The 19,219-nt window shown below is 39.4% G+C and overlaps 1 protein-coding gene across 1 annotated transcript in view; it reads right to left on the bottom strand.

Moving 5' to 3' along the window:
* Nucleotides 1-19,219, bottom strand: part of ANO2 (anoctamin 2) — a 160,887-nt gene that overhangs the window by 20,534 nt on the left and 121,134 nt on the right. The window contains exons 15-19 of the mRNA XM_058804969.1: nucleotides 16,222-16,296; nucleotides 10,111-10,312; nucleotides 6,233-6,344; nucleotides 4,962-5,019; nucleotides 4,003-4,103 (exon numbers count right to left, since the gene is read on the bottom strand). Of these exons, the coding sequence (XP_058660952.1) occupies nucleotides 4,003-4,103; nucleotides 4,962-5,019; nucleotides 6,233-6,344; nucleotides 10,111-10,312; nucleotides 16,222-16,296 (548 nt within the window). The remainder of the gene's footprint in view (nucleotides 1-4,002; nucleotides 4,104-4,961; nucleotides 5,020-6,232; nucleotides 6,345-10,110; nucleotides 10,313-16,221; nucleotides 16,297-19,219) is intronic.

Consider the following 19,219-nt stretch of genomic DNA (forward strand, 5'->3'; position numbering starts at 1 on the left):
GTATCTAGGGAAAAAAATTATGATGACTGGAAAAAAACAAAAAATTTGTGGAGTGAGTGAGAGTGGAATAGATGGAGGCTGAAGAGGTGAGGCATCTGGAGGGCAGGCTGAAAGAGAACAGATGCAGGAAAATTACTTTGTTGGCACAAGTGTTTGTGTCTTCAGTGGCTGTACAATTGGGATTGTTCAGCCTGGAATAAAGAAGGCTCCAAAGGGACTTAACTGAGTCTTCCAATGCCTGAAGGAAACCTTTTGGAAAGATGGAAATAGACTATTGAAAGTGATGGAGTGCAGGAAATGGGGGAATGGCTTCACACTGACGGAGAGCAGGATTACATGGGATATTGGGAAGAAATTCCTTTCTGTGAGGGTGGAGAGGCCCTGGCACAGGTTTGCCCAGAGAAGCTGTGGCTGCCCCATCCCTGGAACTGTCAAAGGCCAGGTTGGATGGGGCTCTGAGCAAGCTGGGATAGTGGGAGGTGTCCCTGCCCATGGCAGGGGATTGGAACTGGGAGGTCTTTAAGGTTCCATTCCAGACCAAACCTTTCTATGATTCCATGATTCTATGAATACTTGCTAGAACAGAGATGAATGTGGAAGTTTTACATGAAAAGACAGAAAGCCCCTAGAATCCAGCTGCCAGGAACAAAGGATTTTTTATAACAGGTGGGGTTTTAAGGCTCCTCTTCCAGCTGATGCTTTTTGATCTGTATATAAAAAGGTGCAGAGAGAAAGCTAAACAGAAAAGATTTCTAGGTTGAGTAGCTGGAGCACTTGTATGGGGACAAAAGGAAGAGCAGTGACCCAGACTCTTGTGTCCTTGCCTGTAATTTTCTTTCCTGCTTTTGGGAAGGAACACTGAAGATCCAGGCTTTCCTTCAGTCATATTCCTACAGTCAGTTCACATAAAGAAACACCTTCTCACATTCACAAGCACAAGAAGGAAGCAGGGGAAGAGCAAAAGTATCTAAATTTCTTGTTCTCACACAAATTTTTGGTACAGCCATGCTTCCTTCGCACACTCAGATATCCTGGATTCTACAAGTTTCAGTGGTGTTTGGGGTTTATTGGTTTCTCAGTCAGAGGAAAACTACAATAGAAAACAGGAAAAGAAAAAAAAAAGGAAAAAATCCCCACCCAAACCTTTAATTAAGAATAATTTAGTAAAGGTGAAAAACAACATAAGAGACAGTAGCTATGAAGGGTTGTATTTAAATGGATTTTATTAACTCTTGGTATTGTCATCCAGCATATTTAAGTATATTTTGAAGGAAGTGATGGAAATTGATGCTGAATAGAAGGGCCACAACCATGGCCTCACTAAATTCAATAGTTTTGCTGTTCACTTCAATAGGGCCAGGATTTCACCCTAAGGGTTTAACACCAAGGTCAAAACCAGAGAGTAATAAAATAACCACATGGATGGGTTTTTTTCAGTAAGTTCAGAAAAAAACCCAGAACTGAATAAAAAGGGTCTTAAAAGAACTCTCGGTTAAGGCTTTCAAGCCCTGCAGCCTTTTAGGGTCAATTCCTATGGCAACAGTAAAAGAATGATGGTATGTGACACATCTGAGTGAACTTTGGCATATTTACATCTGTTAAACTTGTGAATTCCAGCCCCACAGAACACACATTTCAGTTCAAGAGGGTTTAGTTTTCTATAATTCAAATCTTGTTGCATTTACCTAGCTGGTTTGCTATAGCTGGATGCAGAAATTAAAAAAAGAAATCATGCAAGGTTCAGGAGATCAGCAATTATATCTAATATAGCTGCGGCAGCAGTTTCTGCAGAAACATTGAAGGAAAAGCAAGGATGTGTACCCAAAAAATGCAGGGCTGCCATCTGAATTTTCCCTCCTCACCCAGTACTGACCATGGATAAAGCAGAATGAAGACATGGAAAGATGCTTTCTAATTCTTTCCAGTTTGGGGTTCTAGGAGCATAAAGTATGACTGCTGCTTGCATCATCTACTTAGCAGTAGTTCTTGAGGAGAAAGAGACAAAAATGGGATTTGTGATTTCTGCAAATCACCTGAAACGCCTTGGGTTTTTTGGTGAATCCAATTAAAAGATTTCCTGAAAAAAAACCCTTGAAATCCTAAGACTTCAGTGAGGAAGAAAATGTTTTTTGATGAGAGTCATCACAAAACTCAGCAGATAGGTGCTTCCATGTTACAGATGTGCAGGGGACAGCACCAGATTCTGAGGACCAAATCACTATTTATTGTATTCCCTTCTGTCTCTCCACATGGAGAAGGTTGGTGGCAGCACCTGGACTCTGCCCACAGTGAAAATACAGGGAGCCAATGGAAGAATCTGTGTTATTCACCCCGACTCTCAGTCCCTCCAAAGAGGCACAAGGCAAGGGGGAATGAAAAACACAGCTGCTGGTACCCCTGAGGAACCAGCCCAAACCAGTACAGTGGTCCATTCAGGAACAGGAGGCTAACTCTGATTTAATTATGTGCTCAGTTATTCTTCTGGTGCAAATAGGTCTGGGGAGAAGGGCCGAACCCTACAGACACACACACAATTTTCTTGGGAATGCAGACAAGCAAAGAAAAGCAGATATGTTTATTCCAATATGACAAGATAGCCCTGTGACTGAAATGAGGTATTTATCTAGGAAGGAGAGGATGAAAGGATGATTGTTTTTAAACAGTTTTAAAAATTGAGGCCACTACAGTTTGTTAAATGAAGGTTGGGGGAGTGGTTCTGAGGGAGAAAAATTAGATGAAATTATCACATTCTTGCACCAAAGGGAGGGAAATGAAAAATAATTGGACATGACTTTCTGTTTGGACTAGATCAACACATGCTTTCATGAGTCAAAAATAATAAATACAGTATTTGTAACATCATAAAATTCCCATTTAAAAAGTCCAGTAGCAGTAAGTTTTTGGAAGACAAGAAACAAATTACAGCAGGTTTACACTGAGAAAGCTTTAAGCCTTCAACATGTCAGATATTTTGGGAATGATTTACCACCCTTTTCTCAAAATAAAATGTAAACTCAATGAGATGCAGACACAAAACAGGCCTTCCTATTAAACTTTGACACAAGAATAATGAAACCATCCATAATCTACATCTGATTTGTTTGGGAATTTTTTTCTCTCTTTATTTAAATTCCTTGCAAGGAAAAAAAAAGTTCTTGCTGAGAAAAGGGAGGAAAAGGGCTCATTTCAAATATATTTCATATATTTTAAGAATCACTCCTCTTTATTTCTAGTTACCATCATGCATGTGACCTGAAAGCTGCTGACACCAGAGTTGGAAGATTCTGCCTCATTTCAGTGGAGCTGAGATGTCTAAACCAGACTCTTCATCTCCAGCATTTCACAGGCCACTGCCACCATGAAGCAGACCTCCCAAGAGGCAGGAGCAGGACTTTCTCAGCGGATTCTTAGTGCTTGAAGATCCCCTTGGCACTGGTGGTTTTTCCTGCTGTATTTGAGCACTAAAGCAGTACATGGCAGAAAGGCACTGAGCTGTCAGTGTCTCTGCTTGATTTTGCATCATCCCAGAATGACATAAAGGCACCTTGGAAACATGTGGATTTCATCCCCAAACCCATAAAATAGTCATAGATCAAGTAATAGATTTTAACATTTTTTATGGGCTATTGCTTTCCCCCAGGATATGTCCCCTCCACTTTGTGCTAATTTGTATTCAATGCTGCTGTCCTGAAACCTTCTCTGAAAACTCCCAGGAGATCTATCATACCTTACCTGTTTTCTCTGGTTTCTAAAATTAATTTAAATCAATTATTTCATATATTCCATCATTTTCTTTAAGCCATTTAGTGAAGATATAGCAAATTATTCAACATAAAATACAACCAGATCATTTCACCACAACCGAAAATGTCATTTATCATCACATTCAATTAGAACCCACTGAAGGCAGTGGCAAAAGTCCCATTTATCTGAATAAGGATCAAGGCTTTGATTTACTGTGCCGTAGGAATAACACATAATGGAAAAGGCCAGGATACATACGGGATTCCAATTTCAAAAAGATTGTTTTGAATCAGTTGCTTTCCAAGCATGATGATGCTCAGCTGAATGCAGAGTTCCATCAGACACCCTCCTGGAGCACACTGCAATTAAACAAAACCAGAGAGTGTGAAGGGATTTAGAGAATTAATTTTAAAATATCCACTTGGGAGAGCTGCCAGTGTCTCCATGTGCCCACTGTCCCTACCACCACTTTTTGTGAGATCACAGAGCTCATTGATTACTTCAAATCTGTGTTTGACAAGGTATTTCATCTCCTCTCATTAAACTTCATTATGGAAAATACGCAGAGCTCTGAAACATCCCACGGTGCCCTGGGTCTCCTATATTTCCTTTAAAAATATTTACTATATAATCAATGTAATAACCATAATGCAGGATCATCGATACTCTTCCAACCTGATCTCTCCTAGGGGGGAAAGAAAACCTTCAATCTTGTAAAGACTTTTATGTCAGCTTTATTGTCAAACCTTGAGTACATCTCTCAGCTTTCAAGGGAATACCCACAGCAGCAATCCCATTCATGAGGGGATTAAAAAAAAAAAAAGTTTATAGGTTTAGCACAAAATGGCTCCAGGTTTTTAAGCTATTGAATTTGCCAAGCTTTTAGTGATCTGCAGAATGGGAAGCCAGATTCACACTTCCCAAAGGCCTCAACCAAAACATGGGATGTTTGTGCCTTAGTGCCCAGTAATAAAGCACAGAAATGGTGAAGCTTCACCTAAGAAAGACCATGAAACAGTCAAAACTGCAGAAAGAAAGAATATAAAGTTTCCTTAGATGGACACCCTGGGTTTTGCTTATTCAAGTTAAAGATTTATTCGCTTGTTTTAACATGTGTTTTCTATTTTTCCCCTGTTGTCTCTAGTCCACTGAACACGGTACACATATTTCTTTGTGTAAAGGATTTTATTTGTAATTTGAATTTCATATGTACTTACCTCTTCCATCCTGTATCCTTCAAACACATACACATAACGACCAGGACGGCCAACAAACCTGAAAGCAAAAATAATATATAAACTAGAATAAAAACAGAAAAAGAAGCTAATATTGACACCATGATTTAATATAAAACCACAAAAATAAGTTAACTTTGAAATCAAGATCGTTCATTTGCATTAGTCAAAATATTTCATCAAAATATTTCAGAAGCTGCTTCTTAAACATGAATTTTCAAGGGCTCAGCATCTATTCAGCTTTGATTATTTCAAAGAAATAGGCCTCTATAAATGATTTTCTACTACATCTGGATAAAATAATTTTAATAAATATTTTTCAGTGATAAAACAATATAATTAAAAATACCTCACTTGATTAGAGATGGAAAATAAACCTGGGGACACATATCCTAATTCACATTCTCTTACATGTGAATAACGCCCTGAATGAAATTATTTGTACATCTGTACTCTTCTGGCTACACCAGGAGAAACAATGATATTGACTTTATTTGAACCATACAACACAAAAATAAAGTTAAAAAAGAGAGAATTTGGTGACTTTTTTTCATTGGTGTCTTAAAATATTTGCAACGGCTGGCAAAATGCATCATTCATCCTCAAATGAAAGGTGCTGGATAGGATTAGTGAAGAGTAGAGATTAAAAAATTTTACAGCCCCCAAAAGGAAGAGCAAAATGGTAGTAAACAGAATCCAGAGGATGTTTTAAACATTTTTTGCCAAAGTTTTAGCAAATAATTATTTTAAGCTTCCCATTCAAAAGCATGTGGATGACTGGGTCCCAAAATAAAAGGATTCTGAGCCCATAGGAAGTCACAGTTATTTAGCAGAACAGCTGAATTAGCTTTTTGGTCAATCACTTCATTTGCCAGTTGACTGTAGTTATTTCTTAATTTGATACATGAAAATAATGTAAAATAATGTGAAAGTAATAGAAAAAAGAGCTCCATAATTTTAAATTAAATAGGAAGACCTTTCTTTGCCAAATGATGCTTCAAGGAAAATTTGTTAAACTGTGGAAAGTTAAAGCCTGTAAGCACCACCATTCATTATAAAAACTACACTTTTTAAAGAAACCAAAATGAATTATTAACTATAGATAAGCCTGTCAAAGATATTTTTTCAGAGCTGGCAAAGATGACCACTCTCAGGCCTTTGTGCCCATTTTTATACACAGATCCACTAATATAGACACATTATATAAAAATGCATATACAGAAATATATATATGTAAAGGATATTTATCCTACCTTCCTTTAAAAAAGGCAACATAAAAAATTGATGCATAAGAATTCACAAACTTCAGTAGGAATGCCTTCAAAATCAGTCTTTCCTCAAATGTTTTCTCTGTTTTTGGTATTTCTGGGGGAAAAAAAAGCAAACCAGAGAACTGAATCAGTAAGTAATATAAAAATCCCTGAATCACCAAACATGTACAAAAAACTCCCAAACTTCAAACATTGGGCTTATATTAATTTTTCTTTTGTACCTCTAATTTGTACCAAAGCCACTAGGTCTGTCACTGAGACCTGCTTTCCAGAAATATTCAATTCCATAAAGCAAAAGCAGTATAAATTACTCTGCTGTATAATGGATATTAACATACACGAGTATATCTGCTACACAGTTACACAACTAAAATAACAAAACATTCGTATTCTCAGTTGAGGAATGCTGAAAGCAAAGTACAAAGACTTTCAACCAGAAAAAAACCACCTTAAAAGCATCCTTAACATGTAGTCCACAAGCCTTCTTTTCTCTGGTGAGATTGTTGAAATGTTTAATGCTAAATACAAGAATAAATACATTTTTGAATATGCTATTGAGATTGTTGAAATGTTTAATGCTAAATACAAGAATAAATACATTTTTGAATAAGGTATTAAGTGAATTAAGTGCAAAAATAATGGCACATTTTTGTTACCAATTCACTACATATGTTCTGTATTTCAATATTTCTTGGTTTAAATATTTTCAGTATTCATTACTCTGTTCCCAGATTTATTTTCAATTTCTGTGGAAATTTTCTGGCAGCAGAAAGCACAGGTATAAGACAGAGGTTTTTCAAATTGATGGTAGAATCCTTTTGTAAAGATTTTATATGGGTGAAACCCTTGCGTTTCTCTGCTCATCCTGAGCTGTATCTAATGTGAGAGAAGATAATTTTATGATTAAATTTATCATTCTTGGCTGAATTTCTGTGGCATAAAGAAAGTGTGGAATAATAAGGAGATCCAGAGCTCTGGCTTAAGGACTTCATTAAAAATACTGCTGTACTTGTAGGGTTTTGTTTCAGGCACAGTTTAGTGTTCTGTTTGCTTTGCTGTTGTTTTGGGGTGTTTTTCCTTAAAAAAGCTGCATAATTATTTTAGCACTAAAGGAAAAGAAAAGCCTAATGAGCCCTCACTGCCTGACTTTCTTTGTGATACTTTCAACCACATTTTCATAAAAGATCAGTGCACAACCTGATGAGCCCTACAGCATAACCCACCTATAAGTATAAAAAAAGCTTAATTAAACCTTCAAACAATTTGTAGTTGATCTCATACACTGAATAGATCCTCAAGAGAAAAGCTCAGGGCAGCAGGAATATTGAATAACAGCAGTGCAACTTTTCATTTGAGGGAGAAAAATCCTAAACCCTGCCTTACAGAGAACCTCCCCCTGCACCCCGCATGGATGAGCTCAGCCTCTGGATGAACATTTACACACCATATATGGTCCCAGAGGCTCCCTCAGACATCCTATACCATAGCTGTAGAGGCATGTGTAGAATTTGTCCTCCAGCTCGTCGGATGTGCTGCATGAGAAATGCTTTCAGCCAGAATAGGTGCATTTGTAACAGAGAAAACCCCCTCATCCCAAAAAACAATTAAACACTCGGTGGTGGGTTGTTATGCCAAAATTAGGCAGCTGGAAATTTGTAGGTGGAGGATGAGTTGAGCTAAGGGTGGAATGGGCCTTAGCTCTCTGAAGAAGCTGTTGCCTTTGCAAGGGACAAACACAAGTAGTTTTGATTTTGTCCTCTTTTCACTAGTTCTTCCTTGGCCTCAAGGAAGCATTGAGGTTGGTGAGGCTCTGCACAGGTTGCCCAGATCAGCTGTGGCTGCCCCATCCCTGGAACTGTCCAAGGGCAGGCTGGATGGGGCTGGGAGCAACCTGGGCTAGTGGAAGGTGTCCCTGCCCATGGCAGGGGCTTGGAATGGGGTGAGCTTCAAGGTCCCTTCCAGCCCAACCCATTCTGTGGTCCTGAGTTACAAGTGAACTGCAAATCTTGTCTGGCACCACCTGATTACTGAAGACAATCTGTTCTTCCTGGGAATAGCAGGATACCATCTGCACTTTGGCTGGTCTGATCTGTGATAAAGGGGCATCAGTGCCCCACTCTGCTGGGCCCACAGGAGTCCTGCTCCACCCTGTACAAGCTCTCTGTATTGATAATGACAAAACTCCTACTCTTTTCCTCCTGACTGAGGAGGTATTGAGGCATATGCATGACTGTGATCCTATGATTAACCCAATTGCTATCAGTGCTATTCTTGTGCTTACAGATGTAATTTTTTACCTGAACAGAGATTTGAGTGTACTTGGGTGAGGAATAGAAACTTATGCTGTCAAGAGCTACTCCTTCAGCCCAACAAGTATGTTCTTCAGCTTGTGGATTAAGTGCAGTGTGAAATGAGAATTGAGAATGTCTTTCTCTTCTCAGTAATGAGAGTTCACAAGTTAAGCAACATTTATCAGCATGCATGAATTGTAATTTTTTTAAACATTTTGATTACATTTGGCATCTGAGCCTAGCGCTGGAGAAGGCTGCCTGAGTGAACTTTCTAACTCATGTAATTTGTAGCACTAGAGATTATTCTGACTGGATCCTCCTTAAACAAAACATCTGATGATTGCTTAGGAATGCTGCCCTAATAATGACAGGATTAGAATAAGATGCAAAGTGACAGGGGGGAAATAATCAGCAAGTACGAAATTGTTGTTTCTTTCACAGTTCAGCATGGTACACATTTCAAAGAGAGAGATTTTTCTCCTGCACTTCCCAAAGAGAGGCCATGGCAGTGCCTAACACTTCCCAGCTCCTGCCTAGAAGCTGCTGGAGAAATCTCTATCTTTCCATAGAGCTCTGTCATTCTTTAACATTTGTGCCCTTTCTTACCTGGGCAGGTGCAGTGAACAGAATTGATCAGGTCACACACAGTTAGCAGTCTTTCATGTGAAAGCTGAAAATCTGGGTACAATTTTGGTCTCAACAGTGAGCCTGAGCTCATTTATGCTACTAGAACAGAGTCCATTTGTGTAACCCTGTTACAATCTGCCCAAAGCCTGGTGCAAAACAGAAATAAACAAATGAACCCACCAAAGTGAATTTGTGAAAATTAATTGCTTTGTCTTAATATCTTTCAAATACTTTAGGAATTTCTTCTTAACAGGATCATCCTTCCACAATTCAGGCTTGGATCTCTAACAACTGCAAAACTGTAGTTTGCAATGTTCTTCCAAAAATAGGACTGAAAGAGATGTTTTCATTTGTGAATTTAAAAGTGTTTCAAGAAATTGAGAACAGAAGTCTGAAGAGTAACCTCATGTAAAGGTGCTATCAGTCAACTTCCTTGGTCTAATTTATATAATAAAATAAAGCCCAGCCTAAATTCCTATTAGTAAATGTCTTTAACCTAATGTATATAACAAATCAATACTTTAGGCTTAAAGCTCTATAGGAGTCAAAGGAATTACTTCTCTTCAAAATAAATAAATAGCCAGGCTTGCAACAATATTTTGATGTTTAAAATAAACTTTTAAAGTCCAACCACTAACTGCAGTAAAAATCATTAATGTCCAGCCCAGACATGCCCCCAAAATGGAACCAAAAAATCATTTAAGCAGTAAGGAAATAGTTAAAACTTTCACCAGGGAAACAACATCAATGTAACTTTGTCAGAGCCATCAACATTTTTTAAACAACCCACTGACTTTCTGCAGCTCTTAGCTTAAAGAGGTACCTTCACAGGCCTGAGTGTTTTCAGAGGCCCCATCCAGGAGGAAATACTCCTCTTGGACCCTCCTTGCACCCCCTGGTTTCAATACATGGATTAATGAGGAATGTGGCAAGGCAGTTTACCAATTTCTGTCAGCCATTTGGCCACAGCTCCATAAATTTCATCGAGGATGAGGACTACCACAAGGTTAATGATGACAGCAGTGGCAGTCACAGTCACTCTAACATTGGACCTGGTTGTCTCGTTTGTGCTGAAGGACAAGGCTGCTGCTGTCGTGATTCGGTAGACGATGACACCAAACACTGCTGAAAATGCCAGCATGATCTGCAAACAAATTAACAAATGGATTAGTTCAGCCTGGAAACAGAAGCTTTAGCTGGGAGGTTGGGTGTGTTCCATGAATTGGCATCACAGGGCTGTTTCTTAGTGCGAGGTGACAACATGCAGGTGGTCAAAATAAAAGGCTCTCCAGCAAACAGGGGCATAAATAAGAAATAAGGAAATTGATGCACCACTCCAAACTGGCACAACAATTCAACTGACACAAGATGATCGGGGCCTGGATGCTTCACAGCACCTCTCATGTGAAGACAGTTTGAGAGAGTTGGATGAGAGCTGAGAGAGTTGTCTAGCCTGGAAAAGAGAAGGCTTCAGGGAGATCTTATACCATCTTTCAGCATCTAAAGGAGGCTTATAAAAAGGAGGGAAAGTAACTTTTTACATGGGTAGGTAGTGGTAAGGAAAGGGAGGATGGTTAAACCAAAAGAGGACATTTTTTGTTAGATATTAGGAAGAAATTCTTCCTGTGAGGGTGCTGAGGCCCTGGCACAGGTTACCCACAGAAGCTGTGGCTGCCCCATCCCTGGAAGAGACCAAGGCCAGGGTGGATGGGGCCCTGAGTGTCCTGATCCAGTGAGTGGCATCCCTGCCCCTGGCAGGGAGTTAGAATTAAATAACCTTTAAGGTCCTTTCAACCCAAACCAATCTGTGATTCTTTTATACTGGTTTCATGGATTCCTACAGATAGGCATGTCTATTCTGATTAAAGCTACACACATCATTCATGCAGTGAAATTTGGGTTCAAAAGCAAGAATCATTGTTGTCAGATCTTTTATCTGACGATAGATTCAGACGGCGTGGACTGAAAGGCCTGTATTTATGTGCAGTCAGGTAAATGGGCTTTGCTGGCTCAAACAGCTTCACCTGTGCACAGCAGAAGTGCCAACTTACAAATTAAAGTTATTATTCCCCTGTTATTATTCCTTTAAGGCTGACCTAAGCAGGATAATTAGGGCTTCACTTTACATTTGTGTCCCAGAAATCACTTGATATCCCTGGCATTCTTTGTGGGCCAGCTTTGACCCATGAGATGAGGAAAGTTGGCCCTGCTACTAAAGATCAAGTTCCTACAAGAAGAATTTGAATTTCACAGGGTTGTGGTATTCTGTTGAAATAAAAAAAATCTAAACCAATCCACAATGAAAAAGAAATCATTAAAACAATAATAAAAAATAACAAATTTTCATCATCACAGCACAAAAGGGGGAGAAGGTACATTTTTCCCTTTCATTTTTGCCTGTATCAAGAATTCCAGTGTACATTCATTATTTTAGGTAAAACATCTTGAGATCATCAGATGAAAGAGACTACCTCAATGTGAAAGATTAGACTACTGCAATTATTAAAATGGGCCTAGGGGCCCAGATTCAAAACACAGGTTTAAGGAAATTTAACAGTTCATTTTAATGATCCAGCAATAGTTTATTGAATTCCTGTATGCAGGGGAAGGTTGTTGAATGAAAAGGAACTATTGCAAAAGAACCACAACAAGAATCAGAGTCAAATTATTAAAGGCTGAAGGTGAAAACTGGGCACACTTTTATGAAGAACTAATAAACATACTAAGAATTAATTATTTGGAGAAAGTCCTGGAGTTTTCAGATGAAATTGTCAAATATGTTTTGTCAGCAAATAGTACTAGTTAGACCTAGTAAAACATCTAATTTTACTTTTTAAAGAACTGTTTCATTAATTTTAAATGAAATGTAGGTTGAATGACAAAAGCCTGAACCTGAAACAGTTTAAATGAAAACTTTTCAAATGACATAAAATATCATTTCCCTAGGTCTTGTAGTTTCCATTGTGTCAAGGAAACATTTCTAGTTTTCATATCTATTTTTCTTTTGACTTACCTACCAAATGAACAGACAAAAAAAAAAATCACATTCATGCTGAACTACCTTTCAGTGACAGAATGGGTGCAGGAACACAAGAACCATAACTTTTTCTTTTCTTCCCCATTACAATCACTAGAGTAGAAAGTAAAATCCCCAACAAAGGAAGAAAACAAACCAGCACCACCTGGTATTAATTTACTTCACCTTCCACCTCTACAGACACCTTAAGCTCCTTTCTTTTTCTCAATTGAGCAAGATTCCTCCTTCTTAATCATCTTCCTGATACTGTCTTCCTGTTTTTTTCCCCTGGATTTCTTTGCAATTTTTTTCACTATGGTGGTGGACAAGGAAAATCAGAAATTGGATGCCTCATTCTGGAGCTGATGAGATCCCTGAGCCTCCATACACACCTCTCTCCACCATGAATTCCCACTTAGGAATTATATCTTAACAGTACAGGAAGAAGAGTCAAGGACAATCCACACTAAACAGAAAAAGAGGAAATTTCAGATCATGAAAGTTCAATGAACTTGAACCTGACCTAAGGATTCCTGACCTGGAGGATGAGAGAGTAGCAACCTTTTCAAATCCATGCAATGCCATAGCAAGGTGTACAAAATTACTAAAACAAAAAAAAAAAAGTCCTATTTGTTTAAAGAACAAAAATATTTGCTTTGCAAATGCACCAGGGCTTCAGAAACTCTCAGTTGCTCAGCTGTTTAATTTAAACATCTGCTTAGACACAGATGGAAAAATACTCCTTTAGGAGTCTTCATTATCTGTGCATCCAGCAAGAGGAGAAAATTGAGGAGGGCCTGTAGGAGTGCACAGTTACTGTGAGCACAGTTCTCACTCCCCAGACAGTCACCGAGAGGGAATGGTTCCTGTATCTTCACAGCATTTCTCTCATTCCTGAAAATACCTCTTCTGCCCAGATTCCTGGTCAGGCAGGCCACCATTTGTTCAGGTGCCCACTTTGGGGTTTGTTGTCATTGCCAACATTCCCTCTGGCCATCCTTCCCCCCCATTATGGCAGTTTCTTCCCTGAATAGCTGAACTAGTCCATCCAGGACTAAACTGCTTAGAAACAGATGTGAAAACTGGCTGCAGAAAAGGTCACCTACTGAGCCTGGTATGAATGAAGACAAATAGGAAAGCAAGCAAGCTAGATGTGAGAAGGAAGCTATAAAACCCTGTGGGCTAGGCTGATACCTCCATCCAAGTAGGATAACAATTTAATGTCCAGATAGTTCTCTGGCCCCCCAGTAGGGCTATTCTAGAGTCAAATATTACACCATGTGAGTGAGAATAGGGTGGAAGAGGCTGAACTCTTCTGCCTGACACAAATTGATTTTCTTCCTTCCTCTGACTCAGCCAAACAAAGAAAAGCCCCAGTGATTCATTGTTCCATGCCACCCTGCTCTCTCCCAGCACTACCAGCATCTTTACACCAACTCAGAAATCTCTGCCACAACATGTGCCTTCTAAATTTGGGGTTTATAAGTTGTGTTGTGTTATTGTTAATCACACTCAAGAAAAGCTTTTAGATGCCCAGCTGAGCCCAAATCTCCTGCTACCATTGATCTCACTCTGCAAAAGTAAGACTTGTGAATTTCTGTCCTACAATCCCTGCAAAAATGCATAGCTTAAATCAGACTTGGATCTTCTGCCCCCTCTGCAGTCCAGCGAGGCTTTGTGTACAACAAAAGGACTTGATCAGATTTTAAAGCATCCACATATGTGTGAATTAATCCTTGGAATTGTTTGGTGATATAAGACTGGATGAGAGAACCAAACAGAATGGTTTTTTTCAACCTGCATTTTGAACAAAAATACCAGCATGCCTAGCTTAATACAGAGAGAGGAAAAGCCAGAAAAAAAAAGAAAAGACCATGACACAATTCTTGAAAGAGGATTCACAAAAGTGAAGTACACAACAGAAGTATGGAAATTGAGAGGGGGGAAAAAAAAAGGAAAGATTTTACACTAAGAAAGCCATTACCAGCTTCAAGAATCACCAGGGAAAGTATGGGATGTAAAGCTCAGGGAAAGAGGGACAGAACAAAACAGCATCACTCTATAGCAATGTAGAAATTTTCATGGAAAACACCTATAGATTTGGAACACCCTTTCCCTTTTGGCCTGGGAAAGCTAGCATTAAAAATTCAACTATCGCTTTTACAGCACTAGAAATTGCTTGTGTGCAGGTCTGTGTCTGACTCTTGTACCCCTGCATCCACACATAAATTCAAGATTTTATTATTTATTTTGTACGTAGGCCTTATATTTAAAATAATTAATCTGGGTGAATAATAATAATAATAATAATAATAATAATAATAATAATAGTAATAGAACTTAACAAGCCCAATGAGGTTTCTCAGTGCAATTCTATTTCACAGACTGACAACAAAACTTCAATCTGATCGTTCCAATTCCTCTTTAACTAATCTAGCAGGAAAAAGGGAAACATCCCATACATTAAAGAGCAACTTGCAATATCCATGTAGAATAGCAGAGCATGCTCTCCCTCATCAAGAGTGGGTTTGAATTTCATGCATGGTTTGGAAGTTGTCTCCTGTAGGTACTTATATATACATAATGCTCAAAATATTGCAAAAATAAGATCATTGTGTCTGCTTTGCAGATGGTGAAAGTCAGCCTAGTTTCACTTGTCACAAACAGAAGTTGAAGAATTGGAGTTCTGCATTTTACATCTCACAAACTGTAGGTAATAACCCTTTATAAATCTCTCTGAGATGTTACAGTAAGCAGGGAGGGTAATACCTAGGTTATAAGTCAGGAAAGCACTTTAGGCTCATGCTTAGAGGATAATTAAACATGTGGTGAAAGTCAAAAGCACATGTAAGCACCTTGTCTGCAAAAGAATGACTTGTAAAAGCTCAGTCAGGGCTGTGTGCTTAGTCAGACTCAGTGTGGCCTGCTCTAAGTGAAGTCATGACTCATGACACTTAGAGATTCTGCCTAAAAAGTAAATATTGGGTATGGCCACAGCATGGTAAACTCACTCAAAATGCTATGAGTACTTCCATAGAGGACACATCTAAAATGTAGAGAAAATATTCTGAATATGCAATGCATACCTCTTCATAAATATATAAACATATCTATAAGGGTGTAGACATTCATTTCAATGTGAGCATTTGATTGTCAGAAAAAGAAATGAAATCTTCTCAGGACATCTGGTGCAGTATATGCAAATTTGAGTAAATTAGAAATACATTTAGCTATCTTAAAATAATTTAGGCTGCAGGTGAGTTTCCCTAGTTACATGCTGCAATGGTGTAAACAGGCCTTTCATTGCCATTTTATAGTGACTGTAGGTATGAACGGAAGGTTTCAGTCAGTAATTACTGTAACCAGATGGATAATGGGATCCTTTACCATGTAACTTCAGGTTTGTTTCCCAGGCCTTCCTGTGGCTGTTTACAAAGTCCAGTAGCTTCATGATGGGTTTGTTTTGCTGGAAATTTGACTTTTGACTAGGACAATGGTGTTCCCACTTTAGGGGGTGTCCTGCACACCTGATTCTTGCTCCCAAGGGAGGATTGTGTACCATGATCTTACTGTATACCATGATGTACTGTACAGTCCATCCCTGAACGTGTCTTGGATAAATGTTTATCAGCAACTGATTTATTTCACCTGGATGTCGCCTGTTCAGAGGCTCAACCTTTCCGAACGTCACTGTGACCAACATATGCAATACTGTGCTCACAGCTAAACATCAATGTTATCCCTTCATTGGATAACAGAGATGGAGCAGAAACCCTGGAGGAGAGGCAGAATTTGTATAATGAACAGCTGGCATAACAGCGAATCAGACTTTCCACAAGCAGCCTTTGGAAAACGAGATTAAAGCTGGAGGTGGGCATTGAGCTCCATGAGCCTTCCTAGTATTTCTCCCAAACTGACCTTACCTTCAGATTTTTAACATATTTGAGAACAGCAATTCAAGGGTTTCCTTCTAGATGCTCATGGCAAAGTTTCTCACACCTAATAAACAATAAAAGCAGAAATGAAATGTATGTTACCATGAATAGAATCAGTCCAAAGTTTGCTGCATATCCAGGCATGCGGTCACTCCATGTCAGTTTCTCCTTTTCATTCTGTAGGCAAAACACATAAAATAAGAGATGTGACAGAACTGTACAATAGGAAATATTATGATTAATAGGATTTGTTGTTGAGAGCCATTCTCAGTTCCCCTGCTGTGATTTTGAAGTTTATTATGCAATTCAGAACACGGATGTTTTTAAAGTAGATTTTAATTGAAGATAAAGGAGGGGAAGAGTAAATAAGACATGTAGAAAATGTCTGCAAAATTAAGAAAATATCCTATGCAACTATGATTTAAGTATTTGAAAACATGTATTCAAGTCCTACTAAAGTTCATATCAGGAGAAATTCCTGAGATTGACTTTAATTCACATTTAGGCAAAGCAAGATTCAAGCATTTATTTTGAATTGCTTCTTGTAAAACTACAGAAGAACAGTGCTTGAGACAGAAACCCTGATAAGAATGCTGACTACCATTGAACCCAGATTTTTTTCCTAATGGTTACAAGCACCAAATATAACCCCTCAGATAATTATTGGCAAGGCACCCCAATCCTTCCCCTGGTACTTGTTTTATAGCAAAGGGAAACTACAAAGGTAAGGCCCCTCTGATCCCCACTGCCAACCTTGTTTTTTTAATGCATAAACAGCATCTCCTTCTTCCCTGCATAATTTAAAGCAACTGTGATCATTGAAATCCAGTACACTTTTTCCCTCCCCACACAAACTCAACTCCAGCCCCAGCTGCATGTACATCTAAAGAAGACATTTGAAGATGGATTTATGTGAGAAATATGATTCTCTCCTCTCAAAATAGATTTCTTAAAATAATAATAAGGTCGCTGCTTTGTTTAAGTTAAACTAAAACTATATAATCAAATTAACTAAGGGCACAAAGCCAGCTGCTGTTGGTATTTCTGTGAAGCACCGCTGCTGCCCCATGGACCAGTACTGTCCTTACACTGGAGTTAGCCCAGAGTGATTCTGAATTTAAATGAGTTTAAATCAGATTAGAATTCAGGTCCAAGGTTGCCTATAAACCATTTCCAAGGCACAATTGCCCATGGATAAACATAAAAATCTGGGAGTGTTTTGCCTTTGTAAGAAGCTTTCCCAAAGTAGAATTAGGAATGCAGCATATAAGTGCAGAAATGCAGCTGTGGATTTTCTAACTGGGATGTGGAATTAGACCTAGGACATAACCCTGCCTTATACATCCATTGCCATGGTGTTGGTGCCTCAGACACTGGGGAGATCATTACTCAGCAGCCCCTCTTGTGATTGCGTCTCCTTCGGGACAGTCCTGGCAGCACTGGGGCACAGCAGACCCAACCAGAAGCACCAATAATTTGGCCCAGTGTACACAGCACAAAAATACTCTTTACAGTTCATACACAGAGTCCAGCATGTAGCCGGAACGCTGCTTGAAAAAGTATTCCTGTGAATGCACACATGCATTTCATTGCATTTTGGCCGTTACACACTCAGCAATTCTACAGGACATAAAGAATTTCTAAGTGATTATATTCCCAGAAGGCTTGAAGGACACCACATTTTACAGTATCACTAGGGGCTGTATGGGGCTGTGCTTTGTACTTGTGCTGAACACAGGGCTGATAATAGAGGTGGATTTGTTATTGTGGAGCAGAGCTTACACTGAGCCAAGCCTTTCCTGCTTTTCTGCTGCCACACTGCAGAAAGAATTTAGGAGGAGACACAGCCAGAACAGGTGACCCCAACTGACCAAAGGGACATTCCAAACCTTATGACATCACGATCAGCGTATAAAGTGGGGAAAAGAAGGAGGAAGAGAGGGATGTTTGGAGTAATGGTGTCTGTCTTCCTGATAAACTGTTGCATGTGATGGAGCCCTGCTCTCCTGGGGATAGCTGAACAGCTGTCAGCCATGGCAAGCAGGGAATTCATTCCTTGTTTTGCTTTGCTATAAAGCTACCTTTATCCCAACCAGGGATTTTCTGCCTTTTAACCTTCCCATTCTCTCCCCAGTCCTGCTGTTGGGGAGTGAGTGGTTGCTGGCTGGGGTTACACCAGGATGGTCAGCAGGCCGTCTTCTCAGCTTACTCTTTCATGTATTGCTTCCTTGAACCGTATTTTTCCATGAGTTTGCCATGGACTGTAGCCCTGAGCCAAAGGGAGATCTGAACAACGTGAGGAGTTGCTAAGCCAACAAGAGAATAAAGGCAATGTTGGATGAAGAAACTGAGCTACTTAGCGTACACTGCCAAAAACAAACCCGGAAATTTAACTCAATATCCCAGATCTCCCAGTTCATCATAGTCGATCCCAGTCCATCTCAGAAGTTTCAGTTCCTTGTATTCCCTCCCAGAGCTCCTAGTCCATCTCAGTTTTTCCCAGTTCATCCTCATCCATCCAGGCAGTGGAAAGCTACCTTCTGTTCTTGTGACCAGAGACAGGGTCTCTGGACCCCAGAAGTGGGATGAAGCTGAGTCAGGGAAGGTTTAGGGTGGATAGCAGGAAACCACCCCCAGAGGGTGGTTGGGCACTGAACAGGGAATTCCCATTTCCCCAGGTAACTGTCATAGCCCCAAGGCTGCCAGAGCTCCAGGAGCGTTTGGACAACACTGCCAGGCACAGGGTGGCATTGTTGGGGGATCCTGTGCAGGGCCAGGAACTGGGCTGGAAGATCCTCTATTTGGAGCAGCCCAAAAACGTAAGTATTGATCAACACAACAAGACAAAATGGATCATCTGTAAAACAATCTCATGACAGATATGTTACGCTGAGGAACATTCTCCATGATGAACTGTGTTGCAGGGGAATATTTATATGCAGACAGAAAACCTCACAATATAAATTGTTTGGTTTTGTGCCAGAGGCAAACTAAAATATTTACTTTAAAAATCTTACTTTTGTTTTCCTTCAATACAATGACAGATTTAAAATTCTAGTGGAGGAAAAAGCAGGTTTTGGTCTGTGTGCAGTGATGTGTT

Source organism: Ammospiza caudacuta, chromosome 5, assembly GCF_027887145.1.
Source record: "Ammospiza caudacuta isolate bAmmCau1 chromosome 5, bAmmCau1.pri, whole genome shotgun sequence".
Taxonomy (NCBI): Eukaryota; Metazoa; Chordata; class Aves; order Passeriformes; family Passerellidae; genus Ammospiza; species Ammospiza caudacuta.